Below are 26,471 nucleotides of genomic sequence, written 5' to 3'. Positions count from 1 at the left end.
TATGGCTTTTTAATGAGATCCTTACAATTCTCCTTCAAGATGCTTGGTCAACAGAAAGAGACAGAAGATCTCAACTGCAGGACTGATAGGTGTGGTTTGAGTCTTAAAGTTGTCAGTTGTCAGTTATCTGCTTTGATTTGAGTTACCTGTAATAACAGGCAAATTGAATGATGGATGAAATGAAGAAGAAAGTTAGAAGCATTCCAATATCTCAGGGGTTGCCACAAAGAAGAGGGAGTCAAGCTATTCTCCAAAGCACCTGAGAGCAGGACAAGAAGCAATGGGTGGAAACTCATCAAGGAGAGAAGCAACCTAGAACTAAGGAGAAATTTCCTGACAATTAGAACAATTAATCAGTGGAACAACTTGCCTCCAGAAGTTCTGAATGGTCCAACACTGGAAGTTTTAAAAAAGAGATTGGACAGCCATTTGTCTGAAATGGTATATTGTTTCCTGCCTGAGCAGGGAGTTGGAATAGAAGACCTCCAAGATCCCTTCCAACTCCATTATTCTGTTCTGTTCTGTTCTGTTCTGTTCTGTTCTGTTCTATTCTGCTCTGTTCTGTTCTGGAGGGCCTTGTTCCAGTGGGATTCCATTATGGCCTGGAACTGGCTGACCATCTCAGCCCGCTGAGCCTCCAGGCACCGGTATCTGCCCTCTGCTTGGAAAACCTATTCTCGTAGTCCTCAATGAGGTGCTTCTGCTGAGCCTTCTTCTTGCTCAGATCCAATTTGAACTGAGCTGTTTTGCCAACTCTTTTTCATGGTGGCTGCTTAACTCCAGCAAGTGTTTCCTGTCGGAGCCCAGGCAGAGAGGCAAAGAGTGGCTGGAGAAGAAGGGCAAATAGAGGCTGGCGAGGTGCCCCTCGACATGAGTGACATTGAGTTGGCCACGCCCACCCAGCTGGTCATTAGGCAGATCATATTAGTGGTCCACGGGATTTAAAATTATGAATTTAGTGGTCCCTGAGGTCTGAAAGGTTGGTGACCCCGTTGTTAGTGTCAGCTACCTTGTAACTCACTGTATTATTCCTTATGGGAATTTTTTTTTTTTGGGTACTCATCGTTTGGTACTTACTGGAACCAATTAAGGATGAGTATCATGGTACTACTATATACAAGTGAAAGCAGAATATTTTCTTTTAGGACTATTGGATGTAGATCTTGGGAAAAAATGGAAATTTGTTATTACATATGTTGACAGTGGCAAGAATTGTACATAGGTAAAACTGGAAAGACTTGTTAATTCTCACAGTGGAAGAACTACTTTAACTACTGTTAAAGTAGTATTTAGCTGCCAGCTGCCTGCAATTACTGCAAGTTTAATTCTCACCAGGCTCAAGGTTGACTCAGCCTTCCACCCTTCCGAGGTAGGTAAAAGGAGGACCCGGTTTGTGGGGGCAATAAGCTGACTTATAAAATAGAACACCGCTTGGGGGGGGGGCAAAAGCCCTACTAAGCAGGTATATCCAAAAGTATAAAGGCTATTGCTTAAAAGCATTGTAAGCCGCCCTGAGTCTCTGGAGAAGGGCGGCATATAATCAAACTAATAAACTAATAAAATAAAAAAGAAAGAGGGGAGAGAAGCATCTTGTTGCTGATTTATTTACTTACTCAATTTATAAGAGCCACTATGATCTAATGCAGGGCTGTCAACCTGGCAGACTGCGGGCCGGACACATCATGCACAGGCCAAACCCACTCCAGCTCTGCAAAAGGCAAAATGTTGCGATATGTCATGTAAACTGGATAAGGCCTCAGGCTAGAAACTGGGAGACCATGAGTTCTAATCCAGACTTAGCCATTAAGCTGCTCTTTTTCAGCCCAACTCACTTCACAAGGTTGATATTGTGGGGAAAATAGAAGGAGGAAGAAGGTATGCTGGATATGTCTACCCCTTGAGTTACTTATGAGAAAATATATAAAGATATAAAAATATATAAAGATAAATACATAAATGAATAAATAAATAAATAAACGGATGAATGAATGAATGCCATCTAACTCAAACAATGTGACGCTAGATGGTATATAATACAAAATTTGTGCTGAGATCATCTTCTTTGTCAACAGGGATTTGATGCCCTGCAACCACCATAATGATAATGATTAGTAGAAGAAATTTGTGAGAAGTAGAATATCAGTGGCTGCAAAGCCACTTCAGCTCTGACAAGTTGTGCTTGCATAAAAGGCCTCCCAAAATTTTTTTTTTTTGCCTCACTCTGATACGCTTTTGACACAGCACAAATATTTGCTTTTATTTCCTGAATTTCTGATCAAGATGGTGGATGCTTGTTTACCATGGTGGTAAGATTGCGATGGGGCTTATCTGAGGAGCTCCTAGCTCTTCTTCTCATCTTCCTGCTTGTAAAGCTCAGTGATTCCTTCAGAAAATGTTTGAACCTGAAGGATCCTTACCAGAGAAAAGCTTCCACACATCCCTCAAATCCTTCAGATGAAATTATAATTGGGGAATTTGTATCCATGACACTTGGCAATTATAGGGAACAGAAGTTTAGGGAACATCCAATTTCTTCACCAACCCAAGCTTAGTAAGTCATTCTTCATTTTTATCTAAGATGTCTGCCACCCCATGAAATTCTTTTCTTAAAAAACCTAAAGTGGTTTTTCATTCTTGGAAGATTCTGTTTGGGTCTGTTGATCATTCTTACTTTCACCACATAAATGACTCTTTCTAAATATTGATAGACTTCTTATTCTGTTTCCTAATTTACTCTATTTTTTGACATGTTATATGCCAAGCACATTGATAGCAGAAATTGAATTGGGGGTGGGTTTCAGTTATTAACTTTTGATTGAAAACACATAGACAGCCTACTGAACTGTGTGAAGATGGATTTGCTAAGAGCTCTAAAGGTTCTTCCTGTACAAATTAGATCCCCTGGTAGACAATAAAGAATGAATAATAAGATTAAATAATATTAATTCTAAGATAGCGTTTCATTTGGATAAGTTGAATGAGAGTGATAAAGAATTTGTATATCCATTTCAAGAATTCTGACTAGGAACTCTTACAAAGTATGTCTATGGCTGTATTATATTGAGTGAAGAGAGAAACAATTTTGTACATCCTAAATATACATCCAAAATTTTGCATGTCCTTATATACCTTCCCTGGAAAAGTAGATCCTCTCTATCTATCTTCCTGTCTGCCAACCACCATCACCTCTAATTTAAGAACTTAGTTTCTTTACAGCATCTGAGACTTGGATGAATTACACAACTGAGATATATAATTAAATACAAAAGAAAACAGTATTAATTTTAAAGTGGAAACCTAAAATGTATAGGCACATATATAATACGTGCATTAATGACAGAAGAAAAGGATGAAACTTATTCACTTTGTTTTAAGGGAATATCTGGACCATTTATATCAGAAAGAATTTTCCATCATATAGATAAAATCATTTAGCTGAGCTCTATGGGCAAGCAAGGTTCTAAAGTACAAGTCACGTATTTATCAGTCCTTAAAATCTAACACTCACAATTCTCTTGGCAGTATAATCCCTAAAAACTATCAGCATGTCCTTGCTTTTGTTTTCGCCATTAAAGAAGTCAACAAGAATCCTGATCTGTTACCTAACAACACTTTAGGGTCCAAGATTTATGACAATGCTTACAATTCATGGAGAACCACTTGGACCATTTTGGATCTTCTTTTTTTCAGTCAAGGAGATCCATTCAATTATTACTGTAGCACTGAAGAGGAACTCATGGCCACTATTGGGGGACTCACCTCAGAAAATTCTATTCACATGGCCAACATCTTAAGTACTTACAAGGTTCCACAGGTAAGTCTTTGGAAATAGGTTTATAGAAGGAAAAGGAGAATAACTGTTAAGTCTCAGTGGTAAAAGTACATTCTTCTATTGTTTGAACTATCATTTTACATCTGTGTGATTTCTAACTCAGGAAAGAAACTACACTTAGATAGCCACAGGGTTGAAATGTAAACTTGAGAAATCAAATTTCTTTCGTATGCTCTTTACGAATTCCAAATTTAATACACTGATCGATTGGTGGTCTGACTATGTGCCATCAAGTTGATGTTGACTCTTAGTGACCACATAGCTATGAAAGCTACTTAACTGGTATTTCTCATCTTCAAAAGGACCACCCATCATAATGTACGTGAGCGTATCCACCAACTAAACAATATACTAAAATGGATTTTTAAAATATCTAGTAAATTTGGATCTAATATTAGCAGGTATTTAAAAATAGTTTCTACAAAATTGGATGTTTTTCTTTGATTTAAAATGTTTTCTCCCAGGTTGGTTATGGATCATCTGACCCCATGTTGAGAGACAAAATTGGTTTTCCTTCTTTCTATCGTACAGTTCCCCATGAAATTCTTCAATACATGGGGATAGTTATACTTCTGAAATATTTTGGATGGAATTGGATTAGTCTAATTGTTTCAGATGATGAAAGTGGTGAGAACTTTCTTCGAACTCTGAGACCCAAGCTCTTACAAAATAATATTTGCATAGCTGGGATACAGTTGATCCCAATTATGTCACTATTTTTATTAAGAGAGATACTTGAGAAAAAAATCCTTCAGATTCAATCTGTTATCTCCCAAAGTAAAATCAATGTATTCCTTGTATATGGAAATGGTCAGTCTCTGGAGGGATTACATATGGTTTTATACTCAATGGAAATTGGCCACAACAAGCCCCTGGAGAAGGTGTGGATCACAACATGTGAATGGGATTTCACTGCCCAGGACCGTGCCAGTTTTAGCAAAACTTCCTTCAATGGCACCCTGTCATTCTCACTCCATACCAAAGTTGTGCCAGGATTTCAGAATTTTCTTGGGAAATTAAATCCTCTGAAGTCTACATTTTATTTCCTTTTTGAATTCTGGACATCAACATTCTTCTGCTCACTGAATATCCATGTATTATATGGGGAGAAAATGAAAAAATGCACTGGGGAAGAGAAGCTGGAGAGCCTTCCTGATTCTGTCTTTGAAATGGGTATGTCTGGTTGGAGTTATAGCATCTACAATGCTGTGTATCTTGTGGCACATTCTCTCCATGCTTTGTATTCCTGGAGGAACAAACAGAGGGGACGGAGAAAGCAAGACCAATGGAATCTCCAAAAAGTTCTTCCCTGGCAGGTACTCACAAGTAGATTGATCAATCCATTAAAACCAAAATAATTTAGAAAATCAAAATAGAACTAAAACAAAAGGATATATGATGTATCAATAGAAAAAATCTAGTAAACACAACCTGCAAAGGAAAACAAGTGAATGTTTTTAGAAGAATATTGAGAGTAGGAAGATACTTTATAAAAAATATTTAAAGTGAATTAGGAGATGAGAATCCAGATGTGCCAGTGAAATACTGATTTGAAATTGATGCTAAATTCAGCCCTATAGGAAACAATGAATGATTCAATCCATTCTGAGTTTGTTCCTTCTCAAATTAAGAAAAACAACCAGATATTTAATTCCACTAGAATTCCACCAGAAGAGGAAGAAACAGTAAGGATTGACTACTGTTCCCAAAGGAGTAAAAGGACCTAAATTATATGATTGCTTGTAGCTGGAGTGCTCCAGAAAAGGTGTAAGTTATTTGTGATTTAGGTAGAAATAAAAAAAAAGTGATGAACTGACTATAGCTTAATTTCTTTGAAGCAAAATATTTCTCCACATCATTCAAAAAAAAAGAAAGAAAAAAGGGAGTAGTGAGTCTCTGGAGAATGAATTGTAACTCTTGTCCTGTGATGAGTTGTCCCACAGTGAGATTGCTGTTTGGAGCTATCTCTCAGCGAGTTGGCTGCAGTGAGTTGGCCATGCCGAGCTGATTATGCTGAATTGTCCTAGACCCCTTTTGAATAGTAACTATTTTTCTCCTTTCCATCTAGCTTAATTCATTTTTGAGACATGTCCGCTTTAACAATAATGTTGGAGATGAAATATTTCTCGATGAAGATAGGGACTTAGCAATAGGTTATGACCTCATCAATTTTGTGACATTCCCCAATGAATCCTTCCAGAGAATTCAAATTGGAAGAATCAATGACAATGTTCGATTTGGAAAAGAATTCATCATTAATGCAAGTGCCATTACATGGAATCCCAAGTTTCATCAGGTTGGTACTATTATTGTTTGCTGTGTTTAAATCAGTGTCATCTGAGTGGTATTTAACACAGACAATCTGGAGAATGACAAGAATATTTGTTGAGAGAGTTGAATTTGGAAAATATATTGGGAAAATGAAAAATGCAGAAAGAGTTATTAATATCAGATTATTGTGGTATAGGAATCTTTTTAAGATATTAGTAACCTGATTCATAATCCATAATTTCTAAAATCTATCTGTTCCAAACATATGTAATTCAGAATTAGCAGTGAGAGGAGAAAACTATTTCTTGTTCTTTTTTCTGGATAATATTAACAGATGGTGCCAAAGTCTACCTGTGTTGAGAGCTGCCATCCTGGACAGAGCAAACTAATTCAGCGGGGGAAACAAATCTGTTGTTATGATTGTATTCAATGTCCTTCAAATAGGATCTCAACACAAATGGGTAAGTGAAGGAACTCAGATCTATCTAGAACAGGGGTGTCAAACTCAATTTCATTGAGGGCCGCATCTAGATTATATTTGACTTTGGATGGCCAGGGTGTGTGTTTGTGTGTGTGTGGCTGGGGTGTGTGGCCAGGGTGGGTGTGGCCAGGCTGGACATGACAGCACTCTGCTTCCTGCAGCACTCTGCCAGCCAAAACGGGGCATGAGGGTTAATTACAAAATGTGGGTTTTGCTTTGTGACATCCAGATCCAGCGAGCAAGGGGTGTAAACTGCACAGAAAATACACCTTTTTTTGGTTATGAAGAAATATCCCAAAAGTCAGATGTAGACTAAATGTAGACTGACTTTTAGCTACACACCTTCTCAGCAAACAGCAAATTTTGAAGCTACAGGTAAAGAGGATTCATTTTAGGATGAGTAACCACAGTTTGCATGTTGGAGGTTCCTAAAGGAATGCTGGGAAACTCTGTATTTTAAATAACATTTGAGGGAAGGGTGCAGAATAGCCCTTCTCTGCCTGAGGCTGTAGAGACCTGGCACCAATCAAAACACTTTTTGTGAAGCAACTGAAGGGTAAGCCACTAGCATATGAAAATAAGAGCAAACTCCACTCCCTTCTAGTACTGATGATGTTACCTAGTTTAGTAATGAAACATCTGCAAGAAAACCACCAAGCTCAAAGAGCACCAAGGACCCCACAGTTCAACCCTGAGCTACAAATATTCTCTTCTATCGATAAACACTTTTTGGTTAGAGGAACTCAGAGTCTGTCTTATGTGAGATGGCACCCAGTGGATTTCATTCTATATTTTGATATGATTTCTGTAAATAAGGAATGTAGAATTATAATGGCTGATCCTTCATACATCTAAAAAATATGAAACTAAGGGATAAACAAATAAAAAACAGAAAAAAAGAAAAGGCCCAGGAAAGATAAAGAGTGAAAGTATAAGAAAGAAAGAGGAAACGAAGGAAAACCGAAAAAGAATGACTTCCAACTTTCCTAGGTACAGATATAAGTAAAAATATATATGAAACTCTTACTCTAAGATTAACATTTGTCTACATTATTTCCATAATCTCATATCTAATCATCAAAGCCCCAGATTAACTTTTAATTCTAGTTTCTCACAAAAAGTCCAGTAATGGTTCATGTCGCTTTAATCACTATTTGTTAAGGAAACCACAACTTTATTTATTTAATTGCATCAAACTCTAAATAAAACAGGAATGCAAAATCCTAAACTCTAGTCTAGACCCATGCTTCTCAACTTTGGAATCTTTAAGATGCATGGACTTCAATTCCCAGAATTTCCCAGGAAGCATGAAGTTCACCCATTTTAAACTTGCCAAGGCTGAAAAATGCTGATCTACTAGTAGGGATTTTTCCATTCCTCTTTTACTGGTTCTTACTTGCTTATAAGGAATCATAATGCAAAATCCTCACTCCCACTCCACCCCAGAGCAATCAAAATGCAAAATCCTATTTCCAGGCCGATTTCACTTTTAAATACAGATTATAAGATTTTTGCTAAAATATTAGCAAATAGATTAATGATAGTTATGCAGCAAATGATTCATCATGATCAAACTGGTTTTATAAATGGTAGACAAATGAAAAGTAATATAAGGCAAATTGTTAACTTACTAGAGTATTTGGGGAGGAACAACCAGGTCCCAGCAGTGCTAGTATTTTTGGATGCTGAGAAAGCCTTTGATAGATTGAATTGGCATTTTCTATTGAAATTAATAGAAAGGATGCAACTTGGAGAATATTTTATACAATCTATTAAGGCAATATATCAGAAACAAACAGCGCAAATAATAATTAATGGTGGTTTAACAGATATTTTTAATATAGAAAAAGGAACAAAGCAAGGTTGTCCCTTGTCTCCATTGTTGTTTATTTTGACGCTGGAAATTTTACTGAGTAAAATACGTGGGACAGATACAATAAAGGGAATTAAAATCAGACAGCATGAATATAAGTTATCACATTTGCGAAAGACCTGGTTGTTACCTTAGCCCAACCAGCACAATTGATTACAGCCTTGATGGATGTAATTAACCCATATGGACAAGTATCTGGTTTTAAAATAAATACAGCTAAAACAAGGATAATAGCTAAAAATATGACTAGAAGCCAAAAAGAAGAGATAGAAAGGGTAACAGGATTCGAGATAGTAAAGAAGGTTAAATATTTACGGGTTTATATTATGACCACAAATATGAAACTATATCAGCACAATTATGAACTGTTGTGGCAAAAAATACAGAGAGATGAAAAAGTGGAAAAAATTACAATTGTCTTTGCTGGGAAGGATAGCGGCAGTAAAAATGAATGTCTTACCAAGGTTTTTATTTTTTTTTCAAATGATACCTATACTTAAAAAAGATGAAAATTTGAAGGAATGGCAGAAGGACATAAATAAGTTTGTGTGGGCAGGGAAAAAACCGAGAGTAAATCAAAAGATAATGCAAGATACAAGAGAAAGAGGTCTTAAAATGCCCAATTTAAGATTGTATTACGAAGCCGCTGCCCTCTCAGCAGTTACTGATTGGATAAATTTAACGGAGGAAAGGATATTAAACATTGAAGGATATGGTCTGGTCTATGGCTGGCATGCTTATTTATTGTATGATAAGAAAGTAGGTAAGACTTTTAAAAGTCATATATTAAGGAATGCTTTATTGCATGTCTGGAAGAAGTATCAATACAAATTAAACGATAAATTACCAATATGGATAGTACCCAGACACGCGATAGAGAATATAAATGTGGAGCAAAAGCAAGATAAGATTACATATAAGGAACTCCTTTATAAAGAAGGAGTTAGATTACAATTAAAATCTATGGAACAATTAAGAGAAGAAGGAATAATTAGAACTTGGTTTCAGTATGGACAGCTGCAGGACAGATGGGGAGAAGATCAGAAAACTGGTATTTTGCAACAGGATGAGAACTTGATAAAACAAATAAGAGACAAAAGTCAAATGCATATAAAAAGGTTGTATAATGTATTAGTGGAAATAGATTCAGAAACAGAGCTAGTCAAGGATTGTATGATAAAAGGGGCACAAAATATAGGAGAACCAATAATGATGGAAACATGGGAAAAGATATGGGTTAGAAATGGAAGATTTACACAAGCCCAAAATTTAAGAGAGAACTTTTATAAAATGTTTTATAGATGGCATTTAGATCCAAAAAAACTAGCCTGTATGTATCCAAATTTACAACCTAAATGTTGGCAATGTGAGTGTGAAGACCCTACGTATTTTCATATATGGTAGACATGTAAAAAAATTAAGGCTTTTTGGATAAAAATATGGTGGATTATTCAAAATATTTTAAAGAAAAAGATCAAATTTACACCACAGTTTTTTTTGTTGGGAATAGTTACGGATTGTACTGTGACAGAGACTAAGTTGGTTTTAAACTTAATAACAGCAGCCAGGTTACTGGTGGCACAGTATTGGAAGAAAGAAGATCCACCTACTATTGAGGAATGGACACTAAAAGTCGCGCATTTGGCAGAGATGGCGAAAATTTCATCATATCTTAAAGATCACTCAAACGAAAGATATCTATCGGAATGGAGAAGATGGATTGACTATATTCAAAACAAGTATCAGACTAAGAAGTTTCATATAGCTTATGAATGAAACATTTTTAATCTTTATGTTTATAGTGTTTTGAGTTACAAGGAGTTAGGGAAAGACCTAGGGAGAATTTGAAGCCAACAAATCGTCAGCATATTTTAGTTTTATGTTTGTGAATGCTATACCCTGTGCTTGTTCTGGGAAGTCTAGGGAGGGGGGTGGGTGGGCAAGGGGGATGGGATGGGGTGAGGTGGAGGGGTGGGAGGGGGGGAGAAAATGTTTGTATCTTTTATAAAACTTTTCAATTAAAAAAAAATGCAAAATCCTCACCCCACCTCAGAGCAACCACGATTCCTTCACTAACCTGCTTTCCACGTTCTCCTGCATGCAGGGCAACAAAAGAAGACCACGAGACTACCAGTTAAAAAAATAGTGCAACCAGATCTTCCAACTTCTCGGGGAAAAAAAGATCTCGCAAAGTTAGAAGGCCTGATTGAACTTTTTTTTTTTTACTGGTAGTCACATGATCATCTTTGGTTTCCCTGCATGCCAGAAAATGGAGATGGAAAGTAGATTAGTGAGGGAATTGTGGTTGCTGCAGGATTTTGCAGGAGGCCATCCAGGCCAAAAACAGGGCCCCATTTTCACTAGCAGAGGCACCGTGGGCCAGTCTTTGCTATTTCCAGGTTGGTCCCATTGGCCAGATCTAAGCACCCCATGGGCCTTGAGTTTGACACCCCTGATCTAGAACATCCGGAAAATTTTCAATTTTTTGCTTGAGAATTTTATGCTTTCTTCTTTACATATGTCTAATGTCTGTATTACGATTTATGTCCTTCAATAATGTATTCAAAAATTGTTCTTGTATTAATTTGTACTTCTAAATCAGAGGTCCCCAACCCCTGGGCTGAGGCCGATTCATAACAAGGCTGCGTAAGTGGCATATGAGTATGCATGTTAGTGTGTGAAGATGTTCTGTCCCCATCTCACACACGCACACGAACAGATAGCCAGGGGTTAAATAAAACTGGCAGACAACAAATTCTTTCGATAAAAGGATTGGCAGCAACCCAGTAGCTGCTTGCCAAGAACTTTACTCATAGAGGGAGGGGTTGTTCCTCTGACAGATAAACCCAAACAAGATATACACAGTTCAAGAATTGTCAAGTCCAGTCCGTATTAAATCCAAGGCAGATAACGTTGTTTCAAAGATACAATGTGACTCGCTAGTAGTTAGTTTTGTCCGTCACAGAGTCTGAATGGCCACCTCACCCCCTTTTATCCCCTCTGGGGTGTGGTCCAGTGACTCAGCTTAATCCCTGGCACGCCTCCTTTTCTGCTGCATGCACTTGTCTCTCCGACGCTGGCATGGATCCAGCCAAGACTTATCTCCATCACTGTCCGACTGCGAGGAGATTACCTGGCTCCTGGCCAATCTCTTCTCCTTCGGGAGACATCTGAGGCATTGCCAGAGAGGAGGGTCCTGGAGAGGGAGGCCTGGCCAATTCCTCTCCTTCATGTTCGGAGCCTTCACACTCCGATAAGTTGGCCTCGAGGGTCGGAGTCCATTTGTGAACAGAAACATTCTCCCCCCCATCACTGCTACCATTAATTTGCAAACACAGAAAGGTTGGAGACCATTTTTAATGACTTTTGTAGAGTTTAGTACTAACCTTTTTTCAATCAGGTAATGTATAAAGAGCAGAAAGTATGAAAAATATTAGTAGAAACTTCTAATACTGAATTGATGCTTGTGATCTTCAGATGCAGATGAATGTGAGCCTTGCCAAGAAGAACAGTATCCTAAAACAAATCAGCAGGAATGCATTCCCAAAGTAATGACTTACCTGTCGTATAAAGAAGGCCTGGGAGCAGCTCTGACATCTTTGGCACTTTTCCTTTCTCTGACCACCCTCGTTGTGATGGCGATCTTCAGGTTGCATTCAAACACCCCCATTGTGAAAGCCAATAACTGGAGCATTACATGTATTCTGCTCGCCTCTCTGTTCCTATGTTTTCTCTGCTCCCTCTTCTTCATTGGAAGACCCAGTAAGGTGACTTGCCTTTTAAGGCAGGCCGTATTTGGCATCACCTTCTCCGTTGCTGTTTCCTGTGTACTGGCCAAAACAATCACTGTGGTTCTGGCCTTTGTGGCTACAAAACCAGGAAATAAGATGAGGAAATGGATGGGGAAGAGGCTAGCAATCTTGGTCATTGCACCTTGTTCTTTGATTCAGATGGTCATCTGTGCTGTTTGGTTGGTGAAGAAGCCCCCTTTTCCAGAATTAGAGAAGCATTCCCAAGTGGGTGAGATCATAGTGCAATGCAATGAAGGCTCAGAGACGATGTTCTACATTGTGCTGGGCTACTTGGGTCTTCTGGCCGTCATCAGCTTCACGGTGGCTTTCTTTGCCAGGAAACTGCCTGACAGTTTCAATGAAGCCAAGTTCATCACTTTCAGCATGTTGGTGTTTTGCAGTGTTTGGATATCCTTCATCCCCACCTACTTGAGCACCAAAGGGAAATTCATGGTGGCCGTGGAGATTTTCTCCATACTAGCCTCTGCTTTTGGTTTACTGAGTTGCATCTTCCTTCCCAAATGCTACATTATTCTAATACGTCCTGAATTAAATAAGAAGGAGCAATTGGTAAGGAAAAATAATGATTGACTTTGCTTGAAAATAATTAGGAGTGGTAGTTCAGAAATGGAAGTATAAGGTTGCCAGTGTGGGTGAAAATTACTGTCCCTTTGAAGAGATTGATTCATCTGTTAGCTGAATAATTCAGAATTATTGACTGTTAATTGTGCTTTTTTTTTGTTAAATAAAGATTTTCCCCCAAACTATGTTTTTTTTAAAATAATTTTTATTAAACAATTTGTCTTTAAAAACAACACAAAAAACAATCACACATATATAAAAACAAAACATGTCAAAATGTAACGTATTGAACATTACATAACATTAATCGTAATTTTACAGCATTTCGTATCAACTTACTTACTTTGTAACGTACTTTGCTTTGTAGTTCTCTATTCTATCATTTCTATTTAATACTCAATAGTAGAATAATCGCATTACTCCAACATATATATATATACACACATTATAATATTCATTTGTTCTTATTTACACATTTATATTCATTTATATTTACCTCTCTTTATTTAATGTTGTTCAGTTACTTTAAGTTTCATCAATATTAAGTTAAACATTTCTTGTTCTGATTTCTATTTTCGAGCCAACTGTACATTTTATTCCATATTTCATAATAGTCCGAATCCTCTCTCTCTTTCAACTCCATAGTCATTTTATCCATCTCTGCGCATTCTAGAAATTTCCTTATTACAGTTTCGTCTGATGGTATATTTTTTTTTTGCGAATGTGATTCTTGCTGCAATAAGTATGTGCAATATAATCTATTGACGGTTTTTATTCATTTTCAGGTCCAGTATTCTGAATAAAAACAATTCAGGTTTCATATCTATTTTTTGCTTTGTAATATCTTTTAACAATTTTTGAATTTGACACCAAATACTTCTTTGTGATGGGGCACGTCCGCCACATACGGTAAAACGTTCCGGATTTATAGTTACATCTCCAACAATTAAGTGATAAATTGGGATACATCTTAGCCAATCTCAATCCAACCTATAAAACATTTTATAGAGGGTTTTTTTGTAGGTAACTGCTGTTGTGATTTTGTAATTCTTTTCCCATAGTTTGTCCCACTGTTCTAATTCTATGCTGTGGCCGAAATTCCTTCCCCAGCTAATCATCGTTTCTTTTACAACTTCATCCTCCATTTTATGTCTTAGTTGAAATTTATATAATTTTGTAATAATTTTTCCTTCTGTTCCCAATATAATTTTATCCAACTCCAATTGTTTTTCATATATGCCAAATTGTTCTTGATCTTTTTTGAGTCTTGTTTTGATTTGTAGGTAGGGCCACCATTCTATATTTATTCATTATAGAAAATTCATTCATTGTGTTTTCCATGTTTGCACTGATTTTAATTTTCCATTCTCATCTAAAATTTCTGAGTATCCTACCATTTTACTGAGGTCTATTGTATTTGGGTGTGTCATTGCCTCCATTGTCGATAGTCAATTTGGGATTTTCATATAGTGGTGTTTTTTAATCTTTACCCAGACTTTGTATAGAGAATTCCTTATTATATGCCTCTGAAAATATGAATGTGTTTTATTTTTACCTTCCCATAGAAACCCGTGCCAACCTAGTTGGAGATCGTGCCCTTCTAATGCTAATATTCTTTTGTTTTTACGTTGAATCCAATCTCTTAACTATGTCAGCACTGCTGCCCGGTAGTAGAGCTCCCAGTCTGGGAGACCGATACCTCAGTAGTTCTTACTATTTTGTAACAGCTTAAATTTAATGCGAGGTTTTTTACCTGCCCATATAAATTTAGATATTATTTTATTTATTTGCTCGAAAAAAATCTTTTCTAATCTTACCGGTATCGTTTGAAAAAGGTATAGCAGTTTTCCCCAAACTATGTTATCTACATTTCATTAAAAGTTTTAGAAGTGTTTACATCTAGGATGATTCTCTGTCAAGGAAAGAAAATACTAAGAAGCTACACTTTGTATGCTGGAGGGTAGAAATGTAAAGTTGGGAAGTCAAATTCCTTCCATAACTTCTTTACAATTCCCTTATTAAATACTCTGATTGATTGATTTGCTTTGTTTGATTGGGTGCCGTCAATGTTGACTCTTAGGAACCATATAGATAACTCATTTATTTATCCTATTTGCACAGCTGCCCATCTCACAAAAACATTATTTGAACAAAAGTTTACTCATTTTAACAATAACATGTTCATCAAGCTAAGTAAAAATGTTACTGGCTCATCTATCTGTGCAGCTATCTTTTTTGTTACTCATTATAAATAATTAATGCATGTTTGTTATTAATAAATATATAACTTCAAGGGTTTTAGGAGAACAAATTCAAACTTCATTTCCTGATCACAATCCACCAAAAAAATCTTGGAGAGCTCTCAGTCATATTGGAGCTAAATCCAAGATGCATTATTTCACGGAACTGATGTGTATATACAAATATTTTGATTACAACTAGTCCAGTGGTGAAATGTAAAACTTGTTTCTACTGGTTCTGTGGGCGTGGCTTGGTGATGGTGGTAATGTGACTGAGTAGGCAAGGCCAACTTTTTTTTTTCTTTAAAAACATTTTTTATTCTACAACCTCCTTGGCCAAAGAGGTTGCAGAAAAAGTGCTTTTAAAAGCCTCTGACGATCAGGCAACTCAGCTGGGATCGTCAAAGGCTTTTAAAAGCATTTTTTCTGCAACTTTTTCAGCCAAAAAAGCCTCTGATGATCGCGCGGCTCAGCTGGGCATGGCGGGGGGTGTGTGGGCAGGCAGGGATTTTTGCTACCTGTTCTCTGAACCACCCGCTGCCATCGCTACCGGATCGGGCGATCCGGTCCAAACTGGGAACATTTCATCCCTGAACCAGTCTATTGAAAGCAGGGCTGGGGGATGTTTTGCCTAATTTAACCAAGGCCATATTTTCTCCTACTGTATCATTTACTTGCATAGATATTTTTTCCAATGGATTATTCTCCACTTCCTTACAACTGCTGGATCACAACTGCATTCAAAAAAAGGTCTTTGTTTAGAACAACAATGGAAGATTTTGGAAAAATAATGATAAAAATTGCTATCCCTGATCCTAAATTTACTTATTTACTTTCTTTTTTTTTTTTCTTTCTTTCTTTCTTTCTTTCTTTCTTTCTTTCTTTCTTTCTTTCTTTCTTCCTTCCTTCCTTCCTTCCTTCCTTCCTTCCTTCCTTCCTTCCTTCCTTCCTTCCTTCCTCTACTGGATTAAATCAATCTATACATCCCCGCAAGTTCAATTTAATTAATTTAATGAAGCTTTGTGAGATCCAAAAGGATATCAGACAAAATTATCCTCATCTCCTTTGCTTTTCATTTCAGTTTTGGTGGTTTTGGAGAGACATTAGACAAGTTGAAAAAATAATGGGTGTGAAAATTAAAAATGAAAGACAGAAATTGAGAGGTTTTGCTGATGATTTAGGTTTGTTACTATAGGAATCTGAAGTTTGGAGTCTTTGCTGGCTTTAAAATAAACCAAAGTCAAAGACGCTTCTTAAGAATCCGACTATATTAGACCATGAAATTTTAATGAGAAAGTCAGGTTTTAAGGTGAAAAAAAAAGATTAAATATCTTGGGGAGATTTTAACAAATACAAATTCTGGTTTGTTTCAAAGGAACTACGCAACTGGAATGGTATCAAAAAGGATTTAGTGAGGTGAGATAAATTGTGTCTATCTTTGTTGGGAAGAATTTCTGTAATTAAGATGAATATTTTACCTAAGCTGTTGTTTTTTTCCCATATATTACCAAAACTGATGACTGATGTTTTATTTAAACAATGACAAAAAGAGATATGTAAGTTCATACAGCAAGATAAAAAACTGAGATTTAAGTGTGAATTGCTGCACGAGAGAGGAATAATGAGTTTATCAGATTTAAAATTGTATCTTGATGCTTGTTCTTTGATCTGGATAAAGGATTGGATGACCACAAAAGAAATAACTGGTTATTTAGATTTGGAGGACCATGAATTGTGATTTGAATGGCACACACAGTTGTGGTGCACTAAGCATTACATAAATGTAGATTTCAAGAATCATTTCTTAGGAATGCCTAACATCTAAGGTTTATAAAATGGTATTGAAATTGAATCTGGAAAATGAAAATGTTAAATGTTGTATGATTGAAGAGGCCAAAAACTTTGGTTATAATATAGTGCTGTGATGGTGAACCTATGGCATGCGTGCCACAGGTGGCATGCGGAGCCATATTGGTGGGCACGCGAGCGTTGCCCTAGCTCAGCTCTGGCACACAGGTACTCGCCAGCCAGCTGATTTTCGGGCCTTCCGGTCCCACCAGAAGTCAGCAAACAGGCTGTTTCTAGCCTCCAGAGGACCTCCAGGGGTGGGGGGTAGGGAAGGCCGTTTTCGCCCTCCCCAGGCACCTAGAAAGGCTCTACAGCCTGGGAAGAGTGAAAACCAGGCCTTTTGGTTCCACTGGAAGTCGGCAAATGGGTTGTTTCTGGCCTCTGGACGGCCTCTGGGGTGGTAGGGAAGGCTTTTTTCTCCCTCCCCAGGCTCCAAGAAAGCCTCTGGAGCCTGGAGAGGGGGAAAAATAGGCCTACCCGGCCCACCATGCCATCATGTGCCACAAGCGGGGGGGGGGGGGGTTGGCACACTGAATTATGGGTGTGGGCATGCATGGGTGCCATCCCCTGCACTCCCCCCACTTTTGTCACGCGATGGCAAAAAGGTTAGCCATCATTGATATCGTGCTTGAATAGCGGGAAAATATGTGGATGAATGAATTGAAATTTACATTGAATTACAATATGAAAGAAGCTTTCATAAAATGATATCTCATTTTAATATAATGATTGAGAAACTGTATAAAAATGTTTCAAATGTTTGTTGAAACTATAACATGTATTCCTTCTCGTCTTTATTCGGCTTGTGATAAAGCAAAGAAAAGTTGGGGCCAAGATTCTTAAAACCGTTGAAACCAAAAGGTTTTCTTTTAGGACTATTGGATGAAGAATTTGGGAAAAAATTGAAAGTTTGTCATTAAATATGTTGACGGTGGCAAGAATCATATATGGACAAAAATGGAATTCTTAATGACCACAGTGGAAGAATGAGGGAAGAGAAGCATCTTGTTGTTGATTTATTTACTTGCTCAATTTATAAGAGCCACTATGGTCTATGGCTGCCCCAGCTCTCTGGAACCAGTTACCTCCTGAGGTCCGGACCACCCCCACCCTACTGGCCTTCCGAAAAGCGGTGAAGACCTGGCTTTTCCGGCAGGCCTGGAGCCGTTGATCTCGCTGTTACGATCTTGTGAGATCCAGCCATGAATGGTGTGAATGGGTTTTAATCTTTTTAATTTTTAAATGTTTTTATAATGGTTTTTTAAATGCATTGTAAGCTGCCCTGAGTCTTCGGAGAAAAGCAGCATATAAAATAATAATAATAATAATAATAATAATAATAATAATAATAATAATAATAATAATAATAATAATAATAGTGCAGGACTGGCAAACTGGCAGACTGCAGGCCGGATGCGACATGCACAGGCCATGCCCACCCCAGCTCCGTGAAAGGGAAAACACCATGATATGTTACGTGACGGCAATGTGATGCTGCGAGTTTGACATCCATGTCTATTGGCATCAGGCTAGGATCAAGGAGGCCATGAGTTCTAATCAAAACTTATCTATTAAAGCCAGCTAGGTAACTTTGGGCAAGTTGCTCTTTCTCAGGCCAACTCACATCACCGGGTTGCTGAAGTTATAAAGATATGTATAAATAAATACCGGTAAATATAAAAATAAATAAATAAATGCCACCTAACTCAACAATGTGACTCTGGGTGGTATACAATACAAAGTTTATCTTCTTTGTCAACAGGGATTTGATGCCCTACAATTACCATAATGATAGTTATTAGTGGAAGAAATTTATTAAAGGTAGAATATCAATGGCTGCAAAGCAACTTCAGCACTGACAAGTTGCAGTCAGTGCATAAAAGGTCTTTTGCATCTCTCTTTGTGGTCTGCATTTGACAGCACAAATATTTGCTTTTATTTCCTGAATTTCTGATCAAGATGGTGGATGCTTGTTTACCATGGTGGTAAGATTGCGATGGGGCTTATCTGAGGAGCTCCTAGCTCTTCTTCTCCTCTTCCTGCTTGTAAAGCTCAGTGATCCCTTCAGAAAATGTTTGAACCTGAAGGATCCTTACCAGAGAAAAGCTTCCACACATCCCTCAAATCCTTCAGATGAAATTATAATTGGGGAATTTGTATCCATGACACTTGGCAATTATAGGGAACAGAAGTTTAGGGAACATCCAATTTCTTCACCCGCCCAAGCTTAGTAAGTCATTCTTCATTTTTATCTAAGATGTCTGTCACCCCATGAAATTCTTTTCTTAAAAAACCTAAAGTGGTTTTTCATTCTTGGAAGATTCTGTTTGGGTCTGTTGATCATTCTTACTTTCACCATATAAATAACTCTTTCTAAATACTGATAGACTTCTTATTCTGTTTCCTAATCTTCTCTATTTTTTGACATTTTATATGCCAAGCATGTTTTTAGCAGAAATTGAGTTGGTTTCAGTTATTAACTTTTGATTGAAAATACATAGACAGCCTACTGAACTGTTTGAAGATGGATTTGTTAAGAGCCCGAATGCTTCTCTCTGTACAATTTACATCGCCTGGGAGACAATAAGGAATAAATAATAAGATTAAATAATATTAATTCTAAGATACTGTTTCATTGTAAGATGTAGTACTTTGGGTAAGTTGAATGAGGATGATTAGGAATTCTTACATCCCTAATTCCTTTCAAGAATTCTGACTTACAAAATATGTCTATGGCTGTATTATATTTAATAATATACTCTGGACAAGTGAAGAGAGAAAGAATTTTGTACATCCAAAGTATACAGTACATACAAAGTTCACACTTGTAATCTTTACCTGGAAGATTAAATCCACTCTGTCTGCTGTCTGCCTCCCCCATTATCTCTGATTTAATAGGATATGCTTCTTTACAACATCTGAGAGTTGTATGACTTACACAACTGAAGTATATAATAAAGAACAAAGGGAATCATTAAGAATTGAAAAAAGGAAATTAAAATATGTACACACACACATACGGTATGCATATAAGCAAGAGAATAAAAGGAAGAAACCTTTGTATTATATTTCATAATGTACTTTGGATGAATGAGAAAAGAAGCATTTTGTACATCCAAAATATACATCCAAACTTTTGTGTATCCTTATATACCTTACCTGGAAGATTAGATCTTTTCTATCTGTCTTCCACCATCATCTCTGATTTAAGGGCTTAGGTTTTTTTTGCGGCATCTGAGACTTGTATGAATTACACAATTGAGATGTATAATAAAGTACAAAAGAAAACAGTATTAATTTTAAAGTGGAAACCTAAAATGTATAGGCACATACATAATATGTGCATTAATGACAGAAGAGAAGGATGAAACTTATTCACTTTGCTTTAAGGGGATATCTGGACCATTTATATCAGAAAGAGTTTTCCATCATATAGAGAAGATCATTTAGCTGAGCTCTTTGGGAAGGAAGGATCTAAGGTACAAGTCACATATTTATCAGCCTTAAAATCTAACACTCACAATTCTCTTGGCAGTATAATCCCTAAAAACTATCAGCACGTCCTTGCTTTTGTTTTCGCCATTAAAGAAGTCAACAAGAATCCTGATCTGTTACCTAACAACACTTTAGGGTCCAAGATTTATGACAATGCTTACAATTCATGGAGAACCACTTGGACCATTTTGGATCTTCTTTTTTTCAGCCAAGGGTATCCACTCAATTATTACTGTGGCACTGAAGAGGAAGTCATGGCCACTATTGGGGGACTCACCTCAAAAAATTCTATTCACATGGCCAACATCTTAAGTATTTACAAGGTTCCACAGGTAACTCTTTGGAAATAGGTTTTTTTTTTTAAAATTTGATTTATATGCCGCCCTTCTCCGGAGACTCAGGGCAGCTTACAATGCCTTAAGCAATAGCCTTCATACTTTTGTATATTTTATACAAAGTCAGCTTGTTGCCCCCACAAACTGGGTCCTCATTTAACCTACCTTAGAAAGGATGGAAGGCTGAGTCAACCTTGAGCCTTGGAGAGATTCGAACCAGCAGAAATTGCAGGCAGCTGTGTTAATAACAGGGTGCGTAGACCACTGTACTATCAAGGTTTATAGAAGGAAAAGGAGAATAACTGTTAAGTCTCAATGGTAAAGATAAATTCTTCTATTATTTAAACTATCATTTTACATCTATGGTGATTTCTAACTCTGGAAAGAAACTACATTTAGATAGCCAGAGGGTTGAAATGTAAACTTGAGAAATCAAATTTCTTTCATATGCTCTTTACGAATTCCAAATATAATACACTGATTGATTGATGGTCTGCCTATGTGCCATCAAGTTGATGTTGACTCTTAGTGACCACATAGATATGAAAGCTATTTAACTGCTATTTCTCATCTTCAAAAGGACCACCCATCCTTAATGTAAATGAGTACATCCACCAACTAAACAATATACTAAAATGGATTTTTAAGAATATCAGTAAATTTGAATTTAATATTAGCAGGTATTTAAATAGTTTCTACAAAATTGATTTTTTTTAAATTTTAAAATGTTTCCCTCCAGGTTAGTTACGGGTCATCTGACCCCATGTTGAGAGACAAAATTGGTTTTCCTTCTTTCTATCGTACAGTTCCCCATGAAGCTCTTCAATACATGGGGATAGTTCAACTTCTGAAATATTTTGGATGGAATTGGATTAGTCTAATTGTTTCAGATGATGAAAGTGGTGAGAACTTTCTTCGAACTCTGAGACCCAAGTTCTTACAAAATAATATTTGCATAGCTGAGATACAGATGATCCCAATTATGTCACTATTTTTATTAAGAGAGATACTTGAGAAAAAAATCCTTCAAATTCAATCTGTTATCTCCCAAAGTAAAATAAGTGTGTTCCTTGTATATGGAAATGGTCAGTCTCTGGAGGGATTACAGATAGTTTTATATTCAATGGAAATTGGCCACAACAAGCCTCTGGAGAAGGTGTGGATCACAACATGTGAATGGGATTTCACTGCTCTAACTCCTACCAGACGATTTAGCAAAAGATCCTTCAATGGCACCCTGTCATTCTCATTCCATACCAAAGTGGTGCCAGAATTTCAGAATTTTCTTGAAGAAATAAATCCTCTGAAGTCTACATTTTATTTCCTGTCTGAATTCTGGACATCAACATTCTTCTGCTCACTCAATATCCATGTATTCTACGGGGAGAAAATGAAAAAATGCACTGGGGAAGAGAAGCTGGAGAGCCTTCCTGATTCTGTCTTTGAAATGGGCATGTCTGGTTGGAGTTACAGCATCTACAATGCTGTGTATCTTGTGGCACATTCTCTTCATGCTTTGTATTCCTGGAGGAACAAACAGAGGGGACGGAGAAAGCAAGACCAATGGAATCTCCAAAAAGTTCCTCCCTGGCAGGTACTCATAAGTAGATTGGTCAATCCATTAAAACCAAAATAATTTAGAAAATCAAAATAGAACGAAAACAAAAGCATATATGATGTATCAATAGAGAAAATCTAGCCAACACAACCTGCAAAGGAAAGCAAGTGAATGTTTTTAGAAGAATATTGACAGTAGGAAGATACTTTATAAAAAACATTTAAAGTGAATTAGGAGTTGAGAATCCAGATGTGCCAATGAAATACTGATTTGAAATTGATGCTAAATTTAGCCCTATAGGAAAGTTTTGATAAGCAGTTTTGTAGTTTCTCAGGGAAAAGGCAAAAATCTATTTCCCTTCTGTCATCATACATGGTTTAGATACAATGGGATGGATTCAGATTCAGATTCAGATTCAGATTCAGATTCAGATTCAGATTCAGATTCAGATTCAGATTCTGACTAACCATCCATGTTCTCTTTGGATAAAAACTTTTCAATTCTTGGAGTACTTGGAAGACATTAGTTTTCAGTACTGCATCAAATGTCAGTTTAAAATGTCACATCACTAATGTTTCAAGTGACATTAACCTAGTTCTCCCCTTTCCATCTAGCTTAATTCATTTTTGAGACAAATCCACTTTAACAATAACGTTGGAGATGAAATATTTCTCGATGAAGATAGGGACTTAGCAATAGGCTATGACCTCATCAATTTGGTGACACTCCCCAATGAATCCTTCCAGAGAGTTCAAGTTGGAAGAATCGATCCCAATTTTCAATTTGGAAAAGAATTCACCATTAATGCAAGTGCCATTATGTGGAATCCCAAGTTTCATCAGGTTGGAACTGTTATATTTTTTTATGTTAATATCAGTATGATTTGAGTGGTATTTAACATACACAATCCGCAGAATGACAAGGAGATTTGTTAAGAGAGCTCAATTTGGGAAATACATTGAGAAAAAGAAAAAACACAGAAAGAGTTACCAACATCAGACTATTGTGGTGTTAGGAATCTTTCTAAGATATTAATAACCTGCTTCATGATTCATAATTTCTAAAATCTGTCTGTTCCAATAATATGTAATTCAGAATTAGCAGTGAGAGGAGAAAAGTAATTCTTGTTCTACAGACTCTTTTTTCTGGATAATATTAACAGACGGTGCCAAAATCTACCTGTGTTGAGAGCTGCCATCCTGGACAGAGCAAACAAATTCAGCAGGGGAAACAAATTTGTTGTTATGATTGTATTCAATGTCCTTCAAGTAGGATCTCAACACAAATGGGTAAGTGAAGGAACTCAGCTCTATCTAGGAGAAGATCCAGAAATTTTCTATTTTGTGCTTGTGGAGCATCTTTATCCCTTATCTATGTCTAGTGACTTTATTACAAATTATGTTCTTGAATAGCATATTCAAAGGTTGATTTGTGCTTTTAAATCAGGCATCCTCAACCCCTGGGCCATGGCCAGTTCAGAACCAGGCCTTGTAAGGGGTGTGCGAACACCGGTATGAGTGTGCGAAGCTACATTTGCATGAGCTACATGCACTCGCTGCTTGTGCAAATGGAGCTGTGCTTGCTCGCCCACTGCTTCTGTGGAACCATACCCTCTCCCCCTCCCACTGCTGGGAATGCCATTGGTCTGCAAAGCCAGGTCCCTATGCTCTTGGGGCCCATGGGCAAATGCCCATCAGGCATTAAGACAGCCCTGTCCTTATTACCTTTTTCTCCATCGTGTATAAAGAGCAGAAGGTCTGAAAAATATTAGTAGAAACTTCTAATACTGAATTGATGCTTGTGATCTTCAGATGCAGATGAATGTGAGCCTTGCCAAGAAGAACAGTATCCTAAAACAAATCAGCAGGAATGCATTCCCAAAGTAATGATTTACCTGTCATATAAAGAAGGCCTGGGAGCAGCTCTGACATCTTTGGCACTTTTCCTTTCTCTGACCACCCTCGTTGTGATGGCGATCTTCAGGTTGCACTCAAACACCCCCATTGTGAAAGCCAATAACTGGAGCATCACATGTATTCTGCTCGCCTCTCTGTTCCTATGTTTTCTCTGCTCCCTCTTCTTCATTGGAAGACCTAGTAAGGTGACTTGCCTTTTAAGGCAGGCCGTATTTGGCATCACCTTCTCCGTTGCTGTTTCCTGTGTACTGGCCAAAACAATCACTGTGGTTCTGGCCTTTGTGGCTACAAAACCAGGGAATAAGATGAGGAAATGGATGGGGAAGAGGCTAGCAATCTTGGTCATTGCACCTTGTTCTTTGATTCAGATGGTCATCTGTGCTGTTTGGTTGGTGAAGAAGCCCCCTTTTCCAGAATTAGAGAAGCATTCCCAAGTGGGTGAGATCATAGTGCAATGCAATGAAGGCTCAGAGACGATGTTCTACATTGTGCTGGGCTACTTGGGTCTTCTGGCCGTCATCAGCTTCACGGTGGCTTTCTTTGCCAGGAAACTGCCTGACAGTTTCAATGAAGCCAAGTTCATCACTTTCAGCATGTTGGTGTTTTGCAGTGTTTGGATATCCTTCATCCCCACCTACTTGAGCACCAAAGGGAAATTCATGGTGGCCGTGGAGATTTTCTCCATACTAGCCTCTGCTTTTGGTTTACTGAGTTGCATCTTCCTTCCCAAATGCTACATTATTCTAATACGTCCTGAATTAAATAAGAAGGAGCAATTGGTAAGGAAAAATAAAGATTGACGTTGCTTGAAAATAATTAGGAGTGGTAGTTCAGAAATGGAAGTATAAGGTTACCAGTCTGGGTGAAAATTACTATCCCTTTGAAGAGATTGATTCATCTGTTAACTGAACAATTCAGAATTATTGAATGTTGTGCTTTTTTTTTTGTTAAATAAAGATTTTTCCCCAAACTATGTTTTTCTTAAAATAATTTTTATTAAACAATTTGTCTTTAAAAACAACACAAAAAACAATCACACATATATAAAAACAAAACATGTCAAAATGTAACGTATTGAACATTACATAACATTAATGGTAATTTTACAGCATTTCGTATCAACTTACTTACTTTGTAACGTACTTTGCTTTGTAGTTCTCTATTCTATCATTTCTATTTAATACTCAATAGTAGAATAATCACATTACTCCAACATATATATATATACAGTTATGATATTCATTTGTTCTTATCTAAACATTTATATTCATTTATATTTACCTCTCTTTATTTAATGTTGTTCAGTTAGTTTAAGTTTCATCAATATTAAGTTAAACATTTTTTTTCTGATTTCTATTTTCGAGCGAACTGTACATTTTATTCCATATTTCATAATAGTACGAATCCTCTCTCTCTTTCAACTCCATAGTCATTTTATCCATCTCTGTGCATTCTAGAATTTTCCTTATTACAGTTTTGTCTGACGGTATATTTTTTTTGTTTTTAATTTTTTGCGAATGTGATTCTTGCTGCGATAAGTATGTGCAATGTAATGTATTGAAGGTTTTTATTCATTTTCAGGTCCAGTATTCCTAATAAAAACAATTCAGGTTTCATATCTATTTTTTGCTTTGTAATATCTTTTAACAATTTTTGAATTTGACACCAAATACTTCTTTGTGATGGGGCACGTCCACCACATATGGTAAAATGTTCCAGATTTATAGTTACATCTTCAACAATTAAGTGATAAATTGGGATACATCTTGGCCAATCTCGCTGGTGGCAAATGCCACCTATAAAACATTTTATAGAGGTTTTCTTTGTAGGTAACTGCTGTTGTGAGTTTGTAGTTCCTTTCCCATAGTTTGTCCCACTGTTCTAATTCAATGGTGTGGCCGAAATTCCTTCCCCAACTAATCATCATTTCTTTTACAACTTCATCCTCCATTTTATGTCTTAGTAGAAATTTATATAATTTTGTAATAATTTTTCCTTCTGTTCTCAATAAAATTTTATCCAACTCCAATTGTTTTTCATATATGCCGAACTGTTCTTGATCTTTTTTTAGTCTTGTTTTGATTTGTAGGTAGGGCCACCATTCTATATTTATTCATTATAGAAAATTCATTCATTGTGTTTTCAATGTTTGCACTGATTTTAATTTTCCATTCTCATCTAAAATTTCTGAGTATCTTATCATTTTACTGAGGTCTATTGTATTTGGGTGTGTCATTGCCTCCATTGTC

At 36.9% G+C, this 26,471-nt stretch overlaps 2 protein-coding genes across 2 annotated transcripts; both read left to right on the top strand.

Moving 5' to 3' along the window:
- The first annotated feature begins 2,300 nt into the window (after positions 1 to 2,300).
- LOC117666864 (vomeronasal type-2 receptor 26-like) lies at positions 2,301 to 13,015 on the top strand. Its single transcript, XM_087893542.1, has 6 exons — positions 2,301 to 2,551; positions 3,523 to 3,814; positions 4,297 to 5,148; positions 5,901 to 6,128; positions 6,438 to 6,564; positions 11,935 to 13,015. The coding sequence occupies exons 1-6, from the start codon at positions 2,301 to 2,303 to the stop codon at positions 12,837 to 12,839; spliced, it is 2,655 nt and encodes an 884-aa protein (XP_087749668.1). The 3' UTR covers positions 12,840 to 13,015.
- A 5,862-nt stretch (positions 13,016 to 18,877) lies between these two features.
- LOC132712201 (vomeronasal type-2 receptor 26-like) lies at positions 18,878 to 25,193 on the top strand. The gene is made up of 6 exons (XM_087893541.1): positions 18,878 to 18,903; positions 20,454 to 20,745; positions 21,488 to 22,342; positions 22,921 to 23,148; positions 23,469 to 23,595; positions 24,118 to 25,193. The coding sequence occupies exons 1-6, from the start codon at positions 18,878 to 18,880 to the stop codon at positions 25,020 to 25,022; spliced, it is 2,433 nt and encodes an 810-aa protein (XP_087749667.1). The 3' UTR covers positions 25,023 to 25,193.
- The last annotated feature ends 1,278 nt before the right edge of the window (positions 25,194 to 26,471 follow it).

Source organism: Pantherophis guttatus, chromosome 4 (genome assembly GCF_059756535.1).
Source record: "Pantherophis guttatus breed Tessera chromosome 4, ASM5975653v1, whole genome shotgun sequence".
In the NCBI taxonomy this organism is placed as follows: Eukaryota; Metazoa; Chordata; class Lepidosauria; order Squamata; family Colubridae; genus Pantherophis; species Pantherophis guttatus.
The sequence above is the reverse complement of the archived record's forward strand: the minus strand, read 5'-3'. Positions and strand labels throughout refer to the sequence as shown.